At 57.0% G+C, this 25,774-nt stretch overlaps 1 protein-coding gene across 1 annotated transcript in view; it reads left to right on the plus strand.

The window, feature by feature from the left end:
* The window catches only part of LOC137308570 (arf-GAP with coiled-coil, ANK repeat and PH domain-containing protein 2-like), a 38,093-nt gene extending 16,620 nt beyond the window's left edge, over positions 1-21,473 (plus strand). Inside the window, exons 10-19 of the mRNA XM_067977185.1 lie at positions 2,584-2,693; positions 3,534-3,585; positions 8,846-8,946; positions 10,100-10,214; positions 11,326-11,510; positions 12,727-12,796; positions 15,135-15,229; positions 16,390-16,472; positions 17,277-17,470; positions 21,360-21,473. Coding sequence (XP_067833286.1) covers positions 2,584-2,693; positions 3,534-3,585; positions 8,846-8,946; positions 10,100-10,214; positions 11,326-11,510; positions 12,727-12,796; positions 15,135-15,229; positions 16,390-16,472; positions 17,277-17,470; positions 21,360-21,473 — 1,119 coding nt within the window. The remainder of the gene's footprint in view (positions 1-2,583; positions 2,694-3,533; positions 3,586-8,845; positions 8,947-10,099; positions 10,215-11,325; positions 11,511-12,726; positions 12,797-15,134; positions 15,230-16,389; positions 16,473-17,276; positions 17,471-21,359) is intronic.
* Positions 21,474-25,774: the final 4,301 nt, after the last annotated feature.

Below are 25,774 nucleotides of genomic sequence, written 5' to 3' on the forward strand. Positions count from 1 at the left end.
AGGCCCCGTTCAGGCCCCGTGTTACCATAGGAACAGGAGTAGGCCCCGTTCAGGCCCCCTGTTACCAGAGGAACGGGAGTAGGCCCCGTTCAGGCCCTCTGTTACCATAGGGACAGGAGTAGGCCCCGTTCAGGCCCCGTGTTACCATAGGAACAGGAGTAGGCCCCGTTCAGGCCCCCTGTTACCGTAGGAACAGGAGTAGGCCCCGTTCAGGCCCCGTGTTACCGTAGGAACAGGAGTAGGTCCCCTGTTACCGTAGGAACAGGAGTAGGCCCCGTTCAGGCCCCGTGTTACCGTAGGAACAGGAGTAGGCCCCATTCAGGCCCCCTGTTACCGTAGGAACAGGAGTAGGCCCCGTTCAGGCCCCGTGTTACCGTAGGAACAGGAGTAGGCCCCATTCAGGCCCCCTGTTACCATAGGAACAGGAGTAGGCCCAGTTCAGGCCCCGTGTTACCGTAGGAACAGGAGTAGGCCCCGTTCAGGCCCCGTGTTACCATAGGAACAGGAGTAGGCCCCGTTCAGGCCTCCTGTTACCATAGGAACAGGAGGAGGCCCATTCAGCCCCTCGAGCCTGTTACACAGGGACAGGAGGAGGCCCGTTCAGCCCCTCGAGCCTGTTACCATAGGAACAGGAGGAGGCCCATTCAGCCCCTCGAGCCTGTTACACAGGAACAGGAGGAGGCCCGTTCAGCCCCCTCGAGCCTGTCCTGTCGTTCATTCAGACCGCAGCTGATCTGCACCTCAACCTCATATCCCTCGGTGCCCTCACCCAACAGAAACCTATCAATCGCAGCCTTGAAAGCTCCAACTGACCCCAAGCCTCCACCGCCTTTTGTGGGGGGGAGAGATCCAGATTCCCACTCCCTCTTTGTGTGAAGAAACGCTTCCCGACATCACCCCTGAACGGCCGAGCTCCAATCTTAAGGTTATGCCCTCCCCCTTGTTCTGGACTCCCTCCCCACCAGACGAAATAGTTTTTCTCTATCCACCCTATCGAATCCTTTAATCATCTTAAAACCCCTCGATTCGATCACCCCCTTAATCTTCTAAACTCGAGGGAACACAAGTCCTGTCCTCGTAATTAAACCCCTTTTCGCGCCCCCCCCCGGTATCATTCTGCTGAATCTGCTTTGCACCCCCTCCGAGGCCAGTCCATCCCTCCTGAGGTGCGGTGCCCAGAACTGAACGCAGTTCAGGACGGGGTCTGAGCAGAGCCTCAGTCCAACTGAAGCAACACCTCCAAGCCAACTTCTTGTCATCTGCCAAACTTGGATGTCCAACATCCAACTCCCTCCATCCAAGTCCTCAAGAAATATGGAGGAAAGGCTGAAGATCTCAGTCCAGGTCGTTGGGGGACTCCCACCCCGCCCCGCGAGTCACGTCCCAGAATCACAGCGACTCCCCTTCACCCCGACTCTCATAAGACCGTAAGAGATAGGAGCAGGAGTAGGCCGTTAGGCCTGCTCCGCCATTTAATGAGATCTTGGCTGATCTGATTTTGACCTCAACTCCACTTTCCCGCCCTTTCCTCCATATCCTTTGACTCCCTCGCCCACTCGCAACCCCCTCAGATAATGAAGCAGTCCGAGCCCGCATGCAGCAAGACCTGGACAACATCCAGGCTCGGGCTGATAAGTGGCAAGTAACATTTGTGCCAGGCAATGACCATCTCCAACAAGAGAGAGTCCAACCACCTCCCCTTGACATTCAACGGCATTACCATCGCCGAATCCCCCACCATCAACATCCTGGGGGTCACCATTGACCAGAAACTGAACTGGACCAGCCATATAAATACTGTGGCTACGAGAGCAGGTCAGAGGCTGGGTATTCTGCGGCGAGTGACTCACCTCCTGACTCCCCAAAGCCTTTCCACCATCTACAAGGCACAAGTCAGGAGTGTGATGGAATACTCTCCACTTGCCTGGACGAGTGCAGCTCCAACAACACTCGAGAAGCTCGACGCCATCCAGGGCAAAGCAGCCCCGCTCGATTGGCACCCTAAACATTCACTCCCTTCACCACCGGCGCACCGCGGCTGCAGTGTGGACCATCCACAGGATGCACTGCAGCAACTCGCCAAGGCTTCTTCGACAGCACCTCCCAAACCCGCGACCTCTCCCACCTAGAAGGACAAGGGCAGCGGGCACATGGGGACAACCCCCACCCGCACGTTCCCCTCCGAGTCACACACCATCCCGACTTGGAAATATATCGGCCGTTCCTTCATCGTCGCTGGGTCAAAATCTCCCTTCCCAACGGCACTGTGGGAGAACCTTCACCAGACGGACTGCAGCGGTTCAAGAAGGCGGCTCACCACCACCTTCTCAAGGGGCGATTAGGGATGGGCAATAAATGCCCCCTCGCCCAGCGACGCCCACACCCCATGAACGAATAAAAACCTCCTTCTTAACCTTCTCTGCTCGAAGGAGAACAACCCCAGCGACTCCAGTCTCTCCACGTTAACTGAAGCCCCTGGAATCCCCTCGGAAAATTCGACCGCATCAGATGACCCTCGAGGAGGGCCAGCGGCGACGGGAGTTTGGCTCTAACACCTACTTGGTCCTTCCTTTCCCCACTCAGGACAACCCCACGGATTTCGGGATGGAATATTTAAGCAAAGCGCCGCTGGGGATCGCCATCGAAGGCTACCTTTTCAAACGGGCGCCCAAAGCTTTCAGGACGTGGCACAGGTGGGCGTCATGCTCAGACGGGCGAGAAGGAGTCGGGCAGGGGGGGGTTGGTCAGAATGCCATCCGCGCTGTTCGATCTGCGTCTCAGAGAGCGCGAGTGGGAGGCATTAAGGAACGTGGTTCTCTGTCCGAGGGTCGAGGGTTCGAGCCCCCGCTCCAGAGACTCGCGCCTCCTGATCCCAAGACGACACGCCGCCCGGTTGCCCAGCACCGAGGGAGCGCCGCGCTGTCGGAGGGTCGGTGCCGAGGGAGCGCCGCGCTGTCGGAGGGTCGGTACCGAGGGAGTGCCGCACTGTCGGAGGGTCGGTACTGAGGGAGCGCCGCACCGTCGGAGGGGCGGTGCCGAGGGAGCGCCGCACTGTCGGAGGGTCGGTGCCGAGGGAGCGCCGCACTGTCGGAGGGTCGGTACTGAGGGAGCGCCGCACTGTCGGAGGGTCGGTACTGAGGGAGCGCCGCGCCGTCGGAGGGTCGGTACCGAGGGAGCGCCGCGCCGTCGGAGGGTCGGTGCCGAGGGAGCGCCGCACTGTCGGAGGGTCGGTACTGAGGGAGCGCCGCACTGTCGGAGGGTCGGTACCGAGGGAGCAGGCGGGGGGGGTGAGTTCTCCCCGGGGGTCCTGGGGCCCCGATATTTATCCCTCGACCAACATCACTAAAAGAAAAACCAGATGATCTGGGTCATTTATCACATCGCTGTTTGTGGGATCTTGCTGTGCGCAGATCGGCTGCCTCGTTCCCCACATTACAACAGGGACCGCACTTCGAAAAAGTGAAACTCGCTAAGTTTCTTTCCTCAGCCTCCTCCAGCACCCTGATCTTTTGTTTTTTTTCCCCCTCCGTTAGGCATTGGTTCTGTCTTCAGAACAACCAATTGGTGCATCAGAAGAACTGGAAGGTAAGATGTCCCAAAGGCCATGGGGGGGGCCTGCAGGAGGGACGGACGCTGACCTTTCAACTGCAACAAACACCCTGCATTGATACGGCGCCTTTAACGGAGTGAAACGTCCCCAAGGCGCCTCCCAGGATCGTCAATCAGACCCTGAGCCTCACAAGGAGATGTTAGGACAGTTGACCAAAAGCTTGGCCGGAGATGGAGGTTCTAAGGAGCGTCTTCAAGGAGGAGGGAGAGAGAGGCGGAGAGGTCGAGGGAGGGAATTCCAGAGCTTCGGGCCCGGGCGGCTGAAGGCACGGCCGCCAATGGTGGAGCGATGGGAGAGGCCAGAATTGGAGGGACGCAGAGATCTCGGAGGGTTTTTAGGGGGCTGGAGGAGGTTACAGAGATAGGGAGAGGGGGAGAGGACCATGCAGAGATCTCGGAGGGTTTGTAGGGGGCTGGAGGAGGTTATAGAGATAGGGAGGGGGGGCGAGGGCCGTGCAGAGATCTCGGAGGGTTTGTAGGGGGCTGGAGGAGGTTACAGAGATAGGGAGAGGGGGAGAGGACCGTGCAGAGATCTCGGAGGGTTTGTAGGGGGCTGGAGGAGGTTATAGAGATAGGGAGGGGGGGCGAGGGCCGTGCAGAGATCTCGGAGGGTTTGTAGGGGGCTGGAGGAGGTTACAGAGATAGGGAGGGGGGGGCGAGGGCCATGCAGAGATCTCGGAGGGTTTGTAGGGGGCTGGAGGAGGTTACAGAGATAGGGAGAGGGGGTGAGGGCCATGCAGAGATCTCGGAGGGTTTGTAGGGGGCTGGAGGAGGTTACAGAGATAGGGAGGGGGGGGCGAGGGCCATGCAGAGATCTCGGAGGGTTTGTTGGGGGCTGGAGGAGGTTACAGAGATAGGGAGAGGGGGTGAGGGCCATGCAGAGATCTCGGAGGGTTTGTAGGGGGCTGGAGGAGGTTACAGAGATAGGGAGGGGGGGGCGAGGGCCATGCAGAGATCTCGGAGGGTTTGTAGGGGGCTGGAGGAGGTTACAGAGATAGTGAGAGGGGGGCGAGGGCCATGCAGAGATCTCGGAGGGTTTGTAGGGGGCTGGAGGAGGTTACAGAGATAGGGAGGGGGGGGCGAGGGCCATGCAGAGATCTCGGAGGGTTTGTAGGGGGCTGGAGGAGGTTGCAGAGATAGGGAGGGGGGGCGAGGGCCATGCAGAGATCTCGGAGGGTTTGTAGGGGGGCTGGAGGAGGTTACAGAGATAGGGACCGGGAGCCAGTGTGGGTCCAGCGAGCACAGGGGGTGACGGGTGAACGGGACTCGGTGCGAGTTGGGATACGGGGGGGCGGGAGGAGTTTCAGATGAGCTGATGGCGACTGAGGGATGGAAGGTGAGAGGCCGGCCAGTGGAGTCTGGAGGGGACAGAGGGGCACGGGCGAGGGTTTCAGCAGCTGAGGCAGGGGGCGGAGACGGGCGATGTTCCAGGAGGTGGAAGTCGGCGGACTCGGTGACGGAGGGGAGACGGGGGTCTCGGGGGTCAAACGGGACGCCGAGGGAGCGAACGGCCTGCGTCGGCCTCAGACCGCGGTCACACCAACATCCCCTTCACCGGGGCCAACCTCCCGTCAGTTGCCCCAAGGCAACAAGTCTGTGATGGCACGGCATTATTGCCTATCCCGAGCCCTCACCGGGCACGCACGCAACTCCCAAACGGGAGGACCGGAACACGGGATCGTAGCATCACAGTCGGCGCAGCCCAGGAGTCGGCCATTCGGCCCATCGAGCCTGTGCCCGCTCTTTGAGAGAGTTCTTCAATTGGTCCTGCTTCTCCTGCTCTTTCCCCATATCCCTGGAAATGTTTACTCCCCCCCTTTTTTTTTTATTCGTTCATGGGATGCAGGCGTCGCTGGCCAGGCCGGCATTTATTGCCCATCCCTAATCGCCCCTTGAGAAGGTGGCGGTGAGCCGCCATCTTGAACCGCTGCAGTCCGTGTGGTGAAGGTTCTCCCACAGTGCCGTTGGGAAGGGAGTTCCAGGATTTTGACCCAGCGACGATGAAGGAACGGCCGATATATTTCCAAGTCAGGATGGTGTGTGACTCGGAGGGGAACGTGCGGGTGGGGGTTGTCCCCATGTGCCCGCTGCCCTCGTCCTTCTAGGTGGGAGAGGTCGCGGGTTTGGGAGGTGCTGTCGAAGAAGCCTTGGCGAGTTGCTGCAGTGCATCCTGTGGATGGTCCACACTGCGGCCGCGGTGCGCCGGTGGTGAAGGGAGTGAATGTTTAGGGTGCCGATCGAGCGGGGCTGCTTTGCCCTGGATGGTGTCGAGCTTCTCGAGTGTTGTTGGAGCTGCACTCGTCCAGGCAAGTGGAGAGTATTCCATCACACTCCTGACTCGTGCCTTGTAGATGGTGGAAAGGCTTTGGGGAGTCAGGAGGTGAGTCACTCGCCGCAGAATACCCAGCCTCTGACCTGCTCTCGTATCCACAGTATTTATATGGCTGGTCCAGTTAAGTTTCTGGTCAATGGTGACCCCCAGGATGTTGATGGTGGGGGATTCGGCGATGGTAATGCCGTTGAATGTCAAGGGGAGGTGGTTAGACCCTCTCTTGTTGGAGAAATGGGAGCAGATGCAGGCCACTTGGCCCCTCTCGAGCCTGCTCCGCCATTCAATCAGATCCTGGCTAATCTTCGACCTCATTGAAAGAAGATTTGAGTCCAGGAGCAAGGATGTCTTACTGCAGTTATACACGGCCTTGGTGAGACCACACCTGGAGTATTGTGTGCAGTTTTGGTCTCCTTATCTGAGGGAGGATAGACTTGCCATGGAGGGAGTGCAACGAAGGTTCACCAGACTGATCCCTGGGGATGGCAGGACTGTCGTATGAGGAGAGATTGGGTCGACTCGGCCTGTATTCCCTCGAGTCTAGAAGAATGAGAGGGGATCTCATCGAAACGTATAAAATTCTGACAGACTGGATGCAGGGAGGATGTTTTCCCCTGGCTGGGGAGGGTCCAGAACGAGGGGTCACAGTCTCAGGATACGGAGTAGGACATTTCGGACTGAGATGAGGAGAAATTTCTTCACTCAGAGGGTGGTGAACCTGTGGAATTCTCTACCACAGAAGGCAGTGGAGACCAAGTCACTGAATATATTTAAGAAGGAGCTAGATAGTTTTCTGGACACAAAAGGCATCAAGGGGTATGGGGAGAGAGCGGGAATATGGTATTGAGATGGAGGATCAGCCATGATCATATCGAATGGCGTAGCAGGCTTGAAGGGCCGAATGGCCTACTCCTGCTCCTATTTTCTGTGTTTCGAACTCCACTTTCCCGCCCGATCCCTTGATTCCCCTGGAGTCCAAAAATCTATCTATCTCAGCCTTGAATAGACTCAACGTCTGAGCATCCACAGCCCTCTGGGGTAGAGAATTCCAAAGATTCACAACCCTCCGAGTGAGGAAATTCCTCCTCGTCTCAGTCTAGGATGGCCGACCCCTTATCCTGAGACTGCGCCCCCTGGTTCTAGACTCTCCAGACAGGGGGAAACAGCCTCTCGGCATCTACCCTGTCGAGCCCCCCTCAGAATCTTAGATGTTTCAATGAGATCACCTCTCATTCTTCTAAACTCCAGAGAGTCTCGGCCCATTCTACTCAACCTCTCCTCATGGGACAACCCTCTCATCCCCAGGAATCAATCTGGTGAACCTTCGTTGCACCGCCTCGAAGGCAAGTATCTCCTTCCTTAGATAAGGAGACCAAAACTGTGCGCGGTGCTCCAGGTGAGGTCTCACATAGAAACATCGAAAATAGGAGCAAGAGTAGGCCATTCGGCCCTTCGGGCCTGCTCCCCCATTCGAAATGATCATGGCTGATCGTCTAACTCAGTACCCTGTTCCCGCTTTTTCCCCATGTCCCTTGATCCCTTTAGCATTAAGAAATATATCTATCTCCTTCTTGAATATATCCAATGACTTGGCCTCCACTGCCTTCTGTGGTAGAGAATTCCACAGGTTCACCACCCTCTGAGTTTTTTTTTATTCGTTCATGGGATGTGGGCGTTGCTGGCCAGGCCGGCATTTATTGCCCATCCCTCATCGCCCCTTGAGAAGGTGGCGGTGAGCCGCCTTCTTGAACCGCTGCAGTCCGTGTGGTGAAGGTTCTCCCACCGTGCCGTTGGGAAGGGAGTTCCAGGATTTTGACCCAGCGACGATGAAGGAACGGCCGATATATTTCCAAGTCGGGATGGTGTGTGACTCGGAGGGGAACGTGCGGGTGGGGGTTGTCCCCATGTGCCCGCTGCCCTGGTCCTTCTAGGTGGGAGAGGTCGCGGGTTTGGGAGGTGCTGTCGAAGAAGCCTTGGCGAGTTGCTGCAGTGCATCCTGTGGATGGTCCACACTGCGGCCGCGGTGCGCCGGTGGTGAAGGGAGTGAATGTTTAGGGTGCCGATCGAGCGGGGCTGCTTTGCCCTGGATGGTGTCGAGCTTCTCGAGCGTTGTTGGAGCTGCACTCGTCCAGGCAAGTGGAGAGTGTTCCATCACACTCCTGACTCGTGCCTTGTACATGGTGGAAAGGCTTTGGGGAGTCAGGAGGTGAGTCACTCGCCGCAGAATACCCAGCCTCTGACCTGCTCTCGTAGCCACAGTATTTATATGGCTGGTCCAGTTCAGTTTCTGGTCAATGGCGACCCCCAGGATGTTGATGGTGGGGGATTCGGCGATGGTAATGCCGTTGAATGTCAAGGGGAGGTGGTTAGACTCTCTCTTGTTGGAGATGGTCAATGCCTGGCGCGAATGTTACTTGCCACTTATCAGCCCAAGCCTGGATGTTGTTCAGGTCTTGCTGTACGTGGGCTCGGACTGCTTCATTATCTGAGGGGTTGCGAATGGAACTGAACACTGTGCGACCATCAGCGAACATCCCCATTTCTGACCTTCTGGTGGAGGGAAGGTCATTGATGAAGCAGCTGAAGATGGTTGGGCCTAAAAATTTCTCCTCATCTCGGTGAGCCAGGGCCCTGTACAATTGTCGTCTGACTTCCTCGCTCAGGGAACAGTATCCCCCCGGCTGATTTCCCCCCTTTCTCACAACCCGGGGGTGCTGAGGCCCGTCTTGTGCTCTGACTCGAACACTAGGCCGGGAACGGAGCCTGAGCCTTTCCTGCTCTGTGCGTGAGGGGGTTGCGGGGGGGGGGGGGCTTGCGAGCCGGGGCCTTCGACTCACTCGGTTGTCGTGTTTTCTTTCCCCCCCCCCGTCCCTGCGTCCCCGCACCCCCCTTCCGCCGCCCCCACAGGAGGAGCCGATACCGGTCGTCCAGGACCTGAGGCTCTGTACGGTCAAGCCCCTGGACGAGGTCGAGCGACGTTTCTGCTTTGAGGTCGTCTCCGTTCACGGGTATGTCGCGCCGCTCGTGGGTCGATCGTAGGCCCCGGAGGGGGGAGGGGAATCGTAGGCCTGGGAGTGACCGTAGGGATTGGGGAGTGACTGCAGGCCCCGGGGGATTGGGGAGTGACTGTCGGCCCCGGGGGACCGGGGAGTGACTGTCGGCCCCGGGGGACCGGGGAGTGACTGTCGGCCCCGGGGGACCGGGGAGTGACTGTCGGCCCCGGGGGACCGGGGAGTGACTGTCGGCCCCGGGGGACCGGGGAGTGACTGTCGGCCCCGGGGGACCGGGGAGTGACTGTCGGCCCCGGGGGACCGGGGAGTGACTGTCGGCCCCGGGGGACCGGGGAGTGACTGTCGGCCCCGGGGGACCGGGGAGTGACTGTCGGCCCCGGGGGACCGGGGAGTGACTGTCGGCCCCGGGGGACCGGGGAGTGACTGTCGGCCCCGGGGGACCGGGGAGTGACTGTCGGCCCCGGGGGACCGGGGAGTGACTGTCGGCCCCGGGGGACCGGGGAGTGACTGTCGGCCCCGGGGGACCGGGGAGTGACTGTCGGCCCCGGGGGACCGGGGAGTGACTGTCGGCCCCGGGGGACCGGGGAGTGACTGTCGGCCCCGGGGGACCGGGGAGTGACTGTCGGCCCCGGGGGACCGGGGAGTGACTGTCGGCCCCGGGGGACCGGGGAGTGACTGTCGGCCCGACGGGGGAGTGACTGTCGGCCCGACGGGGGAGTGACTGTCGGCCCGACGGGGGAGTAACTTTAGGCCCGACTGGGGAGTAACTTTAGGCCCGACTGGGGAGTAACTTTAGGCCCGACTGGGGAGTAACTTTAGGCCCGACTGGGGAGTAACTTTAGGCCCGATTGGGGAGTAACTTTAGGCCCGATTGGGGAGTAACTTTAGGCCCGATTGGGGAGTAACTTTAGGCCCGATTGGGGAGTAACTTTAGGCCCGATTGGGGAGTAACTTTAGGCCCGATTGGGGAGTAACTTTAGGCCCGATTGGGGAGTAACTTTAGGCCCGATTGGGGAGTAACTTTAGGCCCGATTGGGGAGTAACTTTAGGCCCGATTGGGGAGTAACTTTAGGCCCGATTGGGGAGTAACTTTAGGCCCGATTGGGGAGTAACCCCCTTCTCCTCCACTCTAACCCTCTTCTTCTGACAGGAGCTGTGTCGTGCAGGCAGACTCGGAGTCCCTGAGGCAGGCCTGGATCCGGGCAGTCCAATCCAGCATCGATACCGCCTACCGGGAGACACCACACACCGACACCACCACAGAGGTGAGGGGTAACGGTGGCAGGCGAGCCCCCAGGCTCCATCACCCCCCCCCGACTCCGGCCTAATGCTGAGTTTAAGCCCTTAGTGTCCCCGGGCTCCCTCAGTACCGACCCTCCGACAGTGCGGCGCTCCCTCGGTACCGACCCTCCGACAGAGCGGCGCTCCCTCGGTACCGACCCTCCGACAGCGCGGCGCTCCCTCGGTACCGACCCTCCCACAGTGCGGCGCTCCCTCAGTACCGACCCTCCCACAGTGCGGCGCTCCCTCAGTACCGACCCTCCCACAGTGCGGCGCTCCCTCAGTACCGACCCTCCCACAGTGCGGCGCTCCCTCAGTACCGACCCTCCCACAGTGCGGCGCTCCCTCAGTACCGACCCTCCGACAGTGCGGCGCTCCCTTGGTACCGACCCTCCGACAGTGCGGGGCTCCCTCGGTACCGACCCTCCGACAGTGCGGCGCTCCCTCAGTACCGACCCTCCCACAGTGCGGCGCTCCCTCAGTACCGACCCTCCGACAGTGCGGCGCTCCCTCAGTACCGACCCTCCGACAGTGCGGGGCTCCCTCGGTACCGACCCTCCGACAGTGCGGGGCTCCCTCGGTACCGACCCTCTGACAGTGCGGGGCTCCCTCGGTACCGACCCTCTGACAGTGCGGCGCTCCCTCGGTACCGACCCTCCGACAGTGCGGCCCTCCCTCGGTACTGACCCTCCGACAGCGCGGCGCTCCCTCAGTACCGACCCTCCCACAGTGCGGCCCTCCCTCAGTACTGACCCTCCGACAGTGCGGGGCTCCCTCAGTACTGACCCTCCGACAGTGCGGCGCTCCCTCAGTACTGACCCTCCGACAGTGCGGCGCTCCCTCGGTACTGACCCTCCGACAGTGCGGCGCTCCCTCTGTACCGACCCTCCGACAGTGCAGCGCTCCCTCAGTACTGACCCTCCGACAGTGCGGCGCTCCCTCGGTACCGACCCTCCGACAGTGCGGCGCTCCCTCAGTACTGACCCTCCGACAGTGCGGCGCTCCCTCTGTACCGACCCTCCGACAGTGCGGCGCTCCCTCAGTACCGACCCTCCGACAGTGCGGACACTCTGATGGTTTATTCTCTCGCTGCAGAGTTCGGAGGTCGGCCCCTCATCGGCAGAGGGTCCGGAGGGGTCGAGGGAGGCCTCCAGCGTCCTTCAGCAGGTGATACGTCGACCGGGTAACGAGAGGTGCTGTGACTGCGGGAGAACAGACCCTCGCTGGGCGAGTATCAACCTGGGCATCACACTGTGCATTGAGTGCTCAGGAATTCACAGGTGAGGGGGCTCCTGGACAGCGGGTTGACCCCCCTCCGATAGGGGAACGGGCTGCCCGGTGTTTGTAACCGGGAGGAGGTGGGCGAGAGGGTTAATCCCCCTCCGATAGGGGAACGGGCCGGTGTCTGTAACCGGGAGGAGGTGGGTGAGAGGGTCAATCCCCCTCCGATAGGGGAACGGGCCGGTGTCTGTAACCGGGAGGAGGTGGTTGAGAGGGTTAATCCCCCTCCGATAGGGAGCAGGCTGCCTGGTGTCTGTAACCGGGAGGAGGTGGGTGAGAGGGTTAATCCCCCTCCGATAGGGGAACGGGCCGGTGTCTGTAACCGGGAGGAGGTGGGCGAGAGGGTTAATCCCCCTCCGATAGGGGAACGGGCCGGTGTCTGTAACCGGGAGGAGGTGGGCGAGGGGGTTAATCCCCCTCCGATAGGGGAACGGGCCGGTGTCTGTAACCGGGAGGAGGTGGGCGAGAGGGTTAATCCCCCTCCGATAGGGGAACGGGCCGGTGTCTGTAACCGGGAGGAGGTGGGCGAGAGGGTTAATCCCCCTCCGATAGGGGAACGGGCCGCCCGGTGTCTGTAACCGGGAGGAGGTGGGCGAGAGGGTTAATCCCCCTCCAAAAGGGGAACGGGCCGCCCGGTGTCTGTAACCGGGAGGAGGTGGGCGAGGGGGTTAATCCCCCTCCGATAGGGGAACGGGCCGGTGTCTGTAACCGGGAGGAGGTGGGCGAGAGGGTTAATCCCCCTCCGATAGGGGAACGGGCCGGTGTCTGTAACCGGGAGGAGGTGGGCGAGAGGGTTAATCCCCCTCCGATAGGGGAACGGGCCGGTGTCTGTAACCGGGAGGAGGTGGGCGAGAGGGTTCATCCCCCTCCGATAGGGGAACGGGCCGGTGTCTGTAACCGGGAGGAGGTGGGCGAGAGGGTTAATCCCCCTCCGATAGGGGAACGGGCCGCCCGGTGTCTGTAACCGGGAGGAGGTGGGCGAGAGGGTTAATCCCCCTCCGATCGGGGAACGGGCCGGTGTCTGTAACCGGGAGGAGGTGGGCGAGAGGGTTAATCCCCCTCCGATAGGGGAACGGGCCGCCCGTAACTGGGGAGAGGTGAGTGAGAGGGTTAATCCCCCTCCAATGGGGGACAGACTGCCCTCGAAAACCCCCACAAAAGGGGCAACCGGGGGTATTTGACGGTCAGGCTGTCTCACTTTGCTTCTCTTCTCAGGAGCCTTGGCGTCCACCTCTCGAAAGTGCGCTCCCTGACCCTGGACTCGTGGGAACCAGAACTGGTGAAGGTGAGGCCACTGCTGGATTCTGGGAACGCCAGGTCAAAGTTGACAGTGGGCGGCCGGCACGGCGCGAGTCGACTGGGAAGGACTCGGTTCCACCGGGATCCTGTGCAGCGGGAGTGAACCGCACGCGGCCCATCCCCCTCACCTCCGTATCCCAACTCCCACCGAGTCCTGCTCGCCCATCATCCCACCAGCCCTGCGCTCGTTGGACGATCATTGGCACCCAGTCCGGCGATGCCTCCATCTTAACATTCTCCATCCCTCCATTGCCCTCTTCAGCGTCCTCCCGCCCCCCGCCCCCCCGCCACGATCTCCAGCCCCCTCCGATTCTGGCCTCTTGTCCATCCTCCCCGATTCCCATCGCTCCACCATTGGCAGCCGTGCCTTCAGCTGCCCGGGCCCCTAAGCTCTGGAATTCCCTCCCTAAACCTCTCCGCCTCTCTCCCCTCCTTTAAGACGCTCCTTAAATCCTACCTCTTTGACCGAGCTTTCGGTCACCTGTCCCGAATATCTCCTTATGTGGCTCGGTGTCAAATTTTGTCTGATAATGCTATATAAATGCAGAGTGTTTGAATGGGAAGAGATTTGTTCCATTGGGATTGTGTACAGTGGGAGTGAATGGGAAGGGGTTTGGTCCATTGGGATTGTGTACAGTGGGAGTGAATGGGAAGGGGCTTGGTCCATTGGGATTGTGTACAGTGGGAGTGAATGGGAAGGGGTTTGGTCCATTGGGATTGTGTACAGTGGGAGTGAATGGGAAGGGGCTTGGTCCATTGGGATTGTGTACAGCGGGAGTGAATGGGAAGGGGTTTGGTCCATTGGGATTGTGCACAGTGGGAGTGAATGGGAAGGGGTTTGGTCCATTGGGATTGTGTAGAGTGGGAGTGAATGGGAAGGGGTTTGGTCCATTGGGATTGTGTACATTGGGAGTGAATGGGAAGGGGTTTGATCCATTGGGATTGTGTACAGTGGGAGTGAATGGGAAGGGGTTTGGTCCATTGGGATTGTGTACAGTGGGAGTGAATGGGAAGGGGTTTGGTCCATTGGGATTGTGTACAGTGGGAGTGAATGGGAAGGGGTTTGGTCCATTGGGATTGTGCAGAGTGGGACTGAATGGGAAGGGGTTTGGTCCATTGGGATTGTGTACAGTGGGAGTGAATGGGAAGGGGTTTGGTCCATTGGGATTGTGTACAGTGGGAGCGAATGGGAAGGGGTTTGGTCCATTGGGATTGTGTACAGTGGGAGTGAATGGGAAGGGGTTTGGTCCATTGGGATTGTGTACAGTGGGAGTGAATGGGAAGGGGTTTGGTCCATTGGGATTGTGCAGAGTGGGACTGAATGGGAAGGGGTTTGGTCCATTGGGATTGTGTACAGTGGGAGTGAATGGGAAGGGGTTTGGTCCATTGGGATTGCGTACAGTGGGAGCGAATGGGAAGGGGTTTGGTCCATTGGGATTGTGCACAGTGGGAGTGAATGGGAAGGGGTTTGCTCCATTGGGATTGTGTAGAGTGGGAGTGAATGGGAAGGGGTTTGATCCATTGGGATTGTGCACAGTGGGAGTGAACGGGAAGGGGTTTGGTCCATTGGGATTGTGTACAGTGGGAGCGAATGGGAAGGGGTTTGGTCCATTGGGATTGCGTACAGTGGGAGCGAATGGGAAGGGGTTTGGTCCATTGGGATTGTGTAGAGTGGGAGTGAGTGGGAAGGGGTTTGGTCCATTGGGATTGTGGGCAGTGGGAGTGAATGGGAAGGGGTTTGGTCCATTGGGATTGTGTACAGTGGGAGTGAATGGGAAGGGGTTTGGTCCATTGGGATTGTGTACAGTGGAAGTGAATGGGAAGGGGTTTGGTCCATTGGGATTGTGTACAGTGGGAGTGAATGGGAAGGGGTTTGGTCCATTGGGATTGTGTACAGTGGAAGTGAATGGGAAGGGGTTTGGTCCATTGGGATTGTGTACAGTGGGAGTGAATGGGAAGGGGTTTGATCCATTGGGATTGTGTACAGTGGGAGTGAATGGGAAGGGGTTTGGTCCATTGGGATTGTGTACAGTGGGAGCGAATGGGAAGGGGTTTGATCCATTGGGATTGTGTACAGTGGGAGCGAATGGGAAGGGGTTTGATCCATTGGGATTGTGCACAGTGGGAGTGAACGGGAAGGGGTTTGATCCATTGGGATTGTGCACAGTGGGAGTGAATGGGAAGGGGTTTGGTCCATTGGGATTGTGCACAGTGGGAGTGAATGGGAAGGGGTTTGCTCCATTGGGATTGTGTACAGTGGGAGTGAACGGGAAGGGGTTTGGTCCATTGGGATTGTGTACAATTTTGTTCTCCATTCCTTGCAGTTGATCTGCGCACTGGGAAATGACGTTATTAATGGCATTTACGAGGCTGGACAGGAGGAGATGGGAGTGAACAAGGCATCAGCTGAGAGTACAAGGTGAGGAGAGGTTCTCTCTCCACAATGGGAGTGTTTGACGGGACAGTGTAGAGGGAGCTTTACTCTGTATCTGACCCTGTACCTGCCCTGGGAGTGTTTGATGGGACAGTGTAGAGGGAGCTTTACTCTGTATCTAACCCTGTACCTGCCCTGGGAGTGTTTGACAGGACAGTGTAGAGTGAGCTTTACTCTGTATCTAACCCTGTACCTGCCCTGGGAGTGTTTGACGGGACAGTGTAGAGGGAGCTTTACTCTGTATCTAACCCTGTACCTGCCCTGGGAGTGTTTGACGGGACAGTGTAGAGGGAGCTTTACTCTGTATCTAACCCTGTACCTGCCCTGGGAGTGTTTGATGGGACAGTGTAGAGGGAGCTTTACTCTGTATCTAACCCTGTACCTGCCCTGGGAGTGTTTGATGGGACGGTGTAGAGGGAGCTTTACTCTGTATCTAACCCTGTACCTGCCCTGGGAGTGTTTGACGGGACAGTGTAGAGGGAGCTTTACTCTGTATCTAACCCTGTACCTGCCCTGGGAGTGTTTGACGGGACAGTGTAGAGGGAGCTTTACTCTGTATCTAACCCTGTACCTGCCCTGGGAGTGTTTGATGGGACAGTGTAGAGGGAGCTTTACTCTGTATCTAACCCTGTACCTGCCCTGGGAGTGTTTGATGGGACGGTGTAGAGGGAGCTTTACTCTGTATCGAACCCTGTACCTGCCCTGGGAGTGTTTGACGGGACAGTGTAGAGTGAGCTTTACTCTGTATCTAACCCTGTACCTGCCCTGGGAGTGTTTGACAGGACAGTGTAGAGGGAGCTTTACTCTGTATCTAACCCTGTACCTGCCCTGGGAGTGTTTGACGGGACAGTGTAGAGGGAGCTTTACTCTGTATCTAACCCTGTACCTGCCCTGGGAGTGTTTGACGGGACAGTGTAGAGGGAGCTTTACTCTGTATCTAACCCTGTACCTGCCCTGGGAGTGTTTGATGGGACAGTGTAGAGGGAGCTTTACTCTGTATCTCACCCTGTACCTGCCCTGGGAGTGTTTGATGGGACAGTGTAGAGGGAGCTTTACTCTGTATCTAACCCTGTACCTGCCCCGGGAGTGTTTGACGGGACAGTGTAGACGTGGGTAACTAACGCAGATTGTTTTAACGATTCCAGGCAAGAGAAAGAGTTGTGGATAAAAGCCAAGTATGTGGAGAAGAGATTCCTGAGAAAAGTTCCATCTCCTGATTCCTGCTCAGGTAACATCACAAGAGAGAGGGACTGAGAGACACCAGTCAGTGTACAGATATCTCCCTGAGAGAGAGGGGACTGAGAGACACCAGTCAGTGTACAGATATCTCCCTGAGAGAGGGGACTGAGAGACACCAGTCAGTGTACAGATATCTCCCTGAGAGAGAGGGGACTGAGAGACACCAGTCAGTGTACAGATATCTCCCTGAGAGAGAGGGGACTGAGAGACACCGGTCAGTGTACAGATATCTCCCTGAGAGAGAGGGGACTGAGAGACACCAGTCAGTGTACAGATATCTCCCTGAGAGAGAGGGGACTGAGAGACACCAGTCAGTGTACAGATATCTCCCTGAGAGAGAGGGGACTGAGAGACACCAGTCAGTGTACAGATATCTCCCTGAGAGAGAGGGGACTGAGAGACACCAGTCAGTGTACAGATATCTCCCTGAGAGAGGGGACTGAGAGACACCAGTCAGTGTACAGATATCTCCCTGAGAGAGAGGGGACTGAGAGACACCAGTCAGTGTACAGATATCTCCCTGAGAGAGAGGGGACTGAGAGACACCAGTCAGTGTACAGATATCTCCCTGAGAGAGGGGACTGAGAGACACCAGTCAGTGTACAGATATCTCCCTGAGAGAGAGGGGACTGAGAGACACCAGTCAGTGTACAGATATCTCCCTGAGAGAGGGGGGACTGAGAGACACCAGTCAGTGTACAGATATCTCCCTGAGAGAGGGGGGACTGAGAGACAGCAGGCAGTGACGAGAACCGATGAGAGTGAATCTTTCCCCTTCTCCCGCCCTGTCCAGGGACTGCGATGATTCACGACGGAAGTGAACAATCGGGGGACTTGCCCCTGGTCCCAGGAGACCTGACCCTGTATCATGCCGCTGGAAAAGGTGATCTATCCGAAATGTGCCAGGCCCTGGCAGGAGGAGCTGGCATCAACCGGGCCAACAGCGAAGAGGGGGGCCGCACGCCGCTGATCGCGGCCGCCAGCGGGGTAAGTTCCGGGGCGCGATGCACCCCACGGTCGAATGGCCGGCGGCGGGGTTCTGTGTTTTTTTTTTAATCGTCCGATTGTCTGGTGGAGGGAGGGACAGAGGGAACGAAAGCGAGAGAGAGAGCGATGGAAGGAAAGAGAGAGAGGCGGAGAGAAGGAAAGAGGGAAAGAACGAGAGAAGGGAACGAGGGAGAGAAAGTGAGAGAAAGTGGGAGAGAGAGAAAGTGAATGAAGGAAACGGAAAGAGAGAGAGAGAGAGAGAAGGGGAGAGAGAAGGAGAGAGAGAAGGAGAGAAAGAGCAAGACAGAGAAGAAGAATAAAGAGAGAGAGAAAGGAAGAAGGAGAGAGAGGGAAGGAAGGAAGGAAAGAAAGAAAGTTTTGTTAAACTTGTACAGAACCTTGGTTAGACCACACTTGGAGCACTGTGCACAGTTCTGGTCTCCATATACCTTGGTTAGACCACACTTGGAGCACTGTGCACAGTTCTGGTCTCCATATACCTGGGTTAGACCACACTTGGAGCACTGTGCACAGTTCTGGTCTCCATATACCTGGGTTAGACCACACTTGGAGCACTGTGCACAGTTCTGGTCTCCATATACCTGGGTTAGACCACACTTGGAGCACTGTGCACAGTTCTGGTCTCCATATACCTTGGTTGGACCACACTTGGAGCACTGTGCACAGTTCTGGTCTCCATATACCTTGGTTGGACCACACTCGGAGCACTGTGCACAGTTCTGGTCTCCATATACCTTGGTTAGACCACACTCGGAGCACTGTGTACAGTTCTGGTCTCCATATACCTTGGTTTGACCACACTTGGAGCACTGTGCACAGTTCTGGTCTCCATATACCTTGGTTAGACCACACTTGGAGCACTGTGCACAGTTCTGGTCTCCATATATCTTGGTTAGACCACACTTGGAGCACTGTGCACGGTTCTGGTCTCCATATATCTTGGTTAGACCACACTCGGAGCACTGTGCACAGTTCTGGTCTCCATATACCGGGGTTAGACCACACTTGGAGCACTGTGCACAGTTCTGGTCTCCATATACCTTGGTTAGACCACACTCGGAGCACTGTGCACAGTTCTGGTCTCCATATACCTTGGTTAGACCACACTTGGAGCACTGTGCACAGTTCTGGTCTCCATATACCTTGGTTAGACCACACTTGGAGCACTGTGCACAGTTCTGGTCTCCATGTTAGTTAATATGCAAAATTAAAGCACATGGGATTGGGGGGAATATCCTGGCATGGATTGAGAATTGGTTAACAGACAGGAAACAGAGAGTAGGAGTAAATGGGTCTTTTTCTGTGTGGCAGGCAGTGACTAGTGGGGTACCGCAGGGATCAGTGCTTGGGCCCCAGCTATTCGCAATATATATCAACGATTTGGATGAGGGAACCAAATGTAATATTTCCGAGTTTGCTGACGACACAAAACCAGGTGGGATTGTGAGTTGTGAGGAGGGTGCAAAGAGGCTTCAAGTTGAGTGAGTGGGCAAGAACATGGCAGATGGATAGATGGGAAATTGTCCACTTTCGTGGGAAAAACAGAAAGGCAGAGTATTATCTGAATGGTGATAGATTGGGAAAAGGGGAGGTGCAACGAGACCTGGGTGTCCTTGTACACCAGTCACTGAAAGCAAACATACAGGTGCAGCAAGCAGTTAGGAAGGCAAATGGTATGTTGGCCTTCATTGCAAGAGGATTTGAGACCAGGAGCAGGGATGTCTTACTGCAGTTATACAGGGGCCTTGGTGAGACCACACCTGGAGGATTGGGCGCAGTTTTGGTCTCCTTACCTAAGAAAGGATATCCTTGCCATAGAGGGAAGGTTCACCAGACTGATCCCTGGGATGGCGGGGTTGTCCCATGAGGAGAGATTGGGTCGACTCGGCCTGTCTTCACTCGAGTTTAGAAGAACGAGAGGGGATCTCATCGAAACGTATAAAATTCTGACAAGGTAGATGTTTATCCCTGGCTGGAGAGTCTGGATCCAGGGGTCAGAGTCTCAGGAGAAGGGGTCGGCCATCCGAGACTGAGACGAGGAGGAATTTCTTCACTCAGAGGGCGGCGAACCTGTGGAATTCTCTACCACAGAAGGCAGTGGAGGCCCAGTCACTGAATATATTCAAGAAGGAGCTGGATAGATTTCTAGACACAGAAGGCGTCAAGGGGAGAGAACGGGAATATGGTGTTGAGATAGAGGGTCGGTCATGATCATATTGAATGGCGGAGCAGGCTCGAAGGGCCGAATGGCCGACTCCTGCTCCTATTTCCTATGTTTCTAAACTTCTTCACCCAGAGAGCGGTGGGAATGTGGAACTCGCTCCCTCGAGGAGAATAGTGGAGATGGATTTAAGGGGGGAAGCTGGATAGACACATGAGGGAGAAAGGGATGGAAGGATATGGGGAGAGGGGGGAGATGGAGGAGGGGAGGGAGGAGGCTCGTGTGGAGCATAAACACCGGGATAGACCTGTTGGGCCGAATGGCCCGTTTCTGTGCTGTTAATTCGATGTAAAAGCATGGCCCTCGCCCCCCTCCCTATCTCTGTAACCTCCTCCAGCCCCCGACAAACCCTCCGAGATCTCTGCATGGCCCTCGCCCCCCCTCCCTATCTCTGTAACCTCCTCCAGCCCCCTACAAACCCTCCGAGATCTCTGCATGGCCCTCGCACCCTCCCTCCCTATCTCTGTAACCTCCTCCAGCCCCCTACAAACCCTCCGAGATCTCTCCATGGCCCTCGCCCCCCTCCCTATCTCTGTAACCCTCCTCCAGCCCCCTACAAACCCTCCGAGATCTCTGCATGGCCCTCGCCCACCCTCCCGATCTCTGTAACCTCCTCCAGCCCCCTACAAACCCTCCGCGATCTCTGCATGGCCCTCGCCCCCCCTCCCTATCTCTGTAACCTCCTCCAGCCCCCGACAAACCCTCCGAGATCTCTGCATGGCCCTCGCCCCCCTCCCTATCTCTGTAACCTCCTCCAGCCCCCGACAAACCCTCCGAGATCTCTGCATGGCCCTCGCCCCCCTCCCTATCTCTGTAACCTCCTCCAGCCCCCTACAAACCCTCCGAGATCTCTGCATGGTCCTCGCCCCCCCTCTCCCTATCTCTGTAACCTCCTCCAGCCCCCTACAAACCCTCCGAGATCTCTGCATGGCCCTCACCCCCCTCCCTATCTCTGTAACCTCCTCCAGCCCCCTACAAACCCTCCGAGATCTCTGCATGGCCCTCGCCCCCCCTCCCTATCTCTGTAACCTCCTCCAGCCCCCTACAAACCCTCCGAGATCTCTGCATGGCCCTCGCCCCCCCTCCCTATCTCTGTAACCTCCTCCAGCCCCCTACAAACCCTCCGAGATCTCTGCACGGCCCTCGCCCCCCCCTCCCTATCTCTGTAACCTCCTCCAGCCCCCTACAAACCCTCCGAGATCTCTGCACGGCCCTCACCCCCCCCTCCCTATCTCTGTAACCTCCTCCAGCCCCCGACAAACCCTCCGAGATCTCTGCATGGCCCCCGCCCCCCTCCCTATCTCTGTAACCTCCTCCAGCCCCCTACAAACCCTCCGAGATCTCTGCATGGCCCTCGCCCTCGCCCCCCCTCCAGCCCCCTACAAACCCTCTGAGATCTCTGAGCTCCTCCAATCCTGGTCTCTGGCGCATCCCTCGATTTTAATCGCTCCACCATTGGCGGCCGTGCCTTCAGCTGCCTCGGGCCCTGAGCTCTGGAATTCCCTCCCTAAACCTCTCCGCCTCTCTCTCCCCCTCTAAGACGCTCCTTAAAACTTCTTTGACTGTCTTCAGATCTCATGTTTTGTCGTTAAGGGACCTGTCCAAGTTCCACACTGATGGATATTCTCCGGCTGCATTTCTCCGCAGGGCTCCCTGACGGCCTGCGAGTTCCTGCTGCAGAACGGAGCCAACATCAACCACAGGGACGCGCGAGGTCAGGGCGCGATTCACGTGGCCACACACGCCGGACACACAGGGTAAGGACGAGAGACCGGGCCCCTCTCAGCCTCGAATCCCCACACGCACATGCACACGCACACGCACAGGGCAGGAAGGCCCGAGGATCGTGCATGCAGATAAACCAGTCGGGTTTCGGGTGATTTTTTACCCCCTGCGACGCCCCACAGAGTCGAATATCTGGCCGACGCGCACCGCCCGAGCTGTGGAAGGGGGAGGGAGGCCTCCGATCGGGGAGACCCTGTACCCGACCTCCACGCCCCCGTCCAACGAGATTCAGCAATCGCAGAAAGAAGAACAGAAGCATTGGTGTTGGACGTCCTCTCCCCATCCAATTTGCGGCCCACTCCAATGCGGTGTTTTGTTTTTCTCTCTCTCTCTCTCTCTCCAGCCCCGTCTGCCTGTTGCTCAAGAGGGGAGCCAATCAGTACGCAGTGGACGAGAAGGGGCAAGACCCCCTCAGCATTGCCGTGGCAACAGCGAACGCTGACATCGTCACTCTGTAAGTACCAGAACATCACCCCCCGTCAATAATAGATCATCACTGTCAATAATAGATCATCACCGTCAATAATAGACCATCACCGTCAATAATAGACCATCACCGTCAATAATAGATCATCACCCCGTCAATAATAGATCATCACCCCGTCAATAATAGACCATCACCCCGTCAATAATAGATCATCACCGTCAATAATAGATCATCACCGTCAATAATAGATCATCACCCCGTCAATAATAGATCATCACCCCGTCAATAATCGACCATCACCGTCAATAATAGATCATCACCGTCAATAATAGATCATCACCGTCAATAATAGATCATCACCCCGTCAATAATCGACCATCACCGTCAATAATAGACCATCACCCTCAATAATAGATCATCACCCTCAATAATAGATCATCACCCTCAATAATAGACCATCACCCCGTCAATAATAGATCATCACCCTCAATAATAGATCACCACCCTCAATAATAGATCATCACCGTCAATAATAGATCATCACCGTCAATAATAGATCATCACCGTCAATAATAGACCATCACCCCGTCAATAATAGATCATCACCGTCAATAATAGATCATCACCCTCAATAATAGATCATCACCCTCAATAATAGACCATCACCCCGTCAATAATAGACCATCACCCCGTCAATAATAGATCATCACCGTCAATAATAGATCATCACCCTCAATAATAGACCATCACCGTCAATAATAGACCATCACCGTCAATAATAGACCATCACCCCGTCAATAATAGATCATCACCGTCAATAATAGACCATCACCGTCAATAATAGACCATCACCGTCAATAATAGATCATCACCCCGTCAATAATAGATCATCACCGTCAATAATAGACCATCACCGTCAATAATAGATCATCCCCGTCAATAATAGACCATCACCCCGTCAATAATAGACCATCACCCCGTCAATAATAGATCATCACCCCGTCAATAATAGACCATCACCCCGTCAATAATAGACCATCACCGTCAATAATAGATCATCACCCCGTCAATAATAGACCATCACCCCGTCAATAATAGACCATCACCCCGTCAATAATAGACCATCACCGTCAATAATAGACCATCACCGTCAATAATAGACCATCACCGTCAATAATAGACCATCACCCAGTCAATAATAGACCATCACCGTCAATAATAGATCATCACCTCAATAATAGACATCACCGTCAATAATAGACCATCACCGTCAATAATAGACCATCACCGTCAATAATAGACCATCACCCCGTCAATAATAGACCATCAACCGTCAATAATAGACCATCACCGTCAATAATAGATCATCACCGTCAATAATAGATCATCACCGTCAATAATAGACCATCACCCGTCAATAATAGACCATCACCGTCAATAATAGACCATCACCCCGTCAATAATAGACCATCACCGTCAATAATAGATCATCACCGTCAATAATAGACCATCACCGTCAATAATAGATCATCACCCTCTATAATAGATCCATCAACACCGTCAATAATAGACCATCACCGTCAATAATAGACCATCACCGTCAATAATAGACCATCACCGTCAATAATAGACCATCACCCCGTCAATAATAGACACATCACCGTCAATAATAGATCATCACCGTCAATAATAGATCATCACCCGTCAATAATAGATCATCACACCGTCAATAATAGACCATCACCGTCAATAATAGATCATCACCCCGTCAATAATAGATCATCACCCACCGTCAATAATAGACCATCACCCCGTCAATAATAGACCATCACCGTCAATAATAGATCATCACCCCGTCAATAATAGACCATCACCGTCAATAATAGACCATCACCCCGTCAATAATAGACCATCACCCCGTCAATAATAGACCATCACCCCGTCAATAATAGATCATCACCCCGTCAATAATAGATCATCACCCGTCAATAATAGATCATCACCGTCAATAATAGATCATCACCCCGTCAATAATAGACCATCACCGTCAATAATAGATCATCACCCCGTCAATAATAGATCATCACCCCGTCAATAATAGATCATCACCCCGTCAATAATAGACCATCACCCCGTCAATAATAGACCATCACCGTCAATAATAGATCATCACCCGTCAATAATAGACCATCACCGTCAATAATAGACCATCACCGTCAAATAATAGACCATCACCGTCAATAATAGATCATCACCGTCAATAATAGACCATCACCGTCAATAATAGATCATCACCGTCAATAATAGACCATCACCGTCAATAATAGACCATCCCGTCAATAATAGATCATCACCCCGTCAATAATAGATCATCACCCCGTCAATAATAGACCATCACCCCGTCAATAATAGACCATCACCGTCAATAATAGACCATCACCGTCAATAATAGACCATCACCGTCAATAATAGATCATCACCGTCAATAATAGACCATCACCGTCAATAATAGATCATCACCGTCAATAATAGACCATCACCGTCAATAATAGACCATCCCCCTGATATCCCTTCCTCTTGATTTCAGACTCCGATCGGCTCGGATGAACGAGGAGATGCGGGAGTCCGAGGAATTCTACGGTTACACAGGTAGCTCGGAATGAACGGAGGACGGGGAAATGGGGGAGCGCGGGAACCGGGGGAGGGCGGGGGAAACGGGGGAGGGCGGGGGAAACCGGGGGAGGGCGGGGAAACCGGGGGAGGCGGGGGAAACCGGGGGAGAGGGCGGGGAAACCGGGGGAGGGCGGGGAAACCGGGGGAGGGCGGGGAAACCGGGGGAGGGCGGGGAAACCGGGGGAGGGCGGGGGAAACCGGGGGAGGGCGGGGGAAACCGGGGGGAGGGCGGGGAAACCGGGGGAGGGCGGGGAACCGGGGGGAGGGCGGGGAAACCGGGGGGAGGGCGGGGGAAACCGGGGGAGGGCGGGGAAACCGGGGGAGGGCGGGGAAAACCGGGGGGAGGGGCGGGGGAAACCGGGGGAGGGCGGGGAACCGGGGGAGGGCGGGGAAACCGGGGGAGGGCGGGGAACCGGGGGAGGGCGGGGAACCGGGGGAGGGCGGGGAACCGGGGGAGGGCGGGGAACCGGGGTGAGGGCGGGGAACTGGGGGTTCCCCGTGCTCCCTCAGTTCCCCGTCCTCCCCCCTCGCGCCCCCCTCCCCTCTCCCCCCCTCAGTGCCCCGCGATCCCCTCCCCCTCTCCCCCCTCGATCCCTCCCCCTCTCCCCCCTCGTGCCCCGCGATCCCTCCCCCTCTCCCCCCCTCGATCCCTCCCCCTCTCCCCCCTCGCGCCGCCTCCCCTCTCCCCCCGCGCCCCCCTCTTCCCTCTCGCCCCCCGTTCCCCGCGATCCCTCTCCCCCTCCTCTCCCCCCCCCTCTCCCCCCCCTCTCCCCCCCCCCCATACCCCGCACTTCCCTCCCCTCCTCCCCCCTCGTTCCCCGCGATCCCTCCCCTCTCCCCCCTCGTGCCCCGCACTCCCTCCCCTCTCCCCCCTCGTACCCCGCACTCCTCCCTCCCCTCTCCCCTCCCCTCTCCCCCCCCCGTACCCCGCACTCCCGTCCCCTCTCCCCCTCTCCCTCCCCTCTCCCCCCTCGTACCCCGCGGTACCGAGGGAGCGCCGCGCCGTCGGAGGGTCGGTACCGAGGGAGGGCCGCGCCGAGGGAGGGTCGGTGCCGAGGGAGGGTTCCGAGTTGCCTCATTCCCAGTTATTGGCCTCCAACCACCCCGAGAAACTGAGCCGGAGGAAGGTCGACGGAGCGGGAAGTGAGGCGAGGGGGGAGGGTGAAGAGATGAGGGA

The sequence above is a fragment of the Heptranchias perlo genome, unplaced genomic scaffold, assembly GCF_035084215.1.
Source record: "Heptranchias perlo isolate sHepPer1 unplaced genomic scaffold, sHepPer1.hap1 HAP1_SCAFFOLD_1333, whole genome shotgun sequence".
Lineage (NCBI taxonomy): Eukaryota > Metazoa > Chordata > Chondrichthyes > Hexanchiformes > Hexanchidae > Heptranchias > Heptranchias perlo.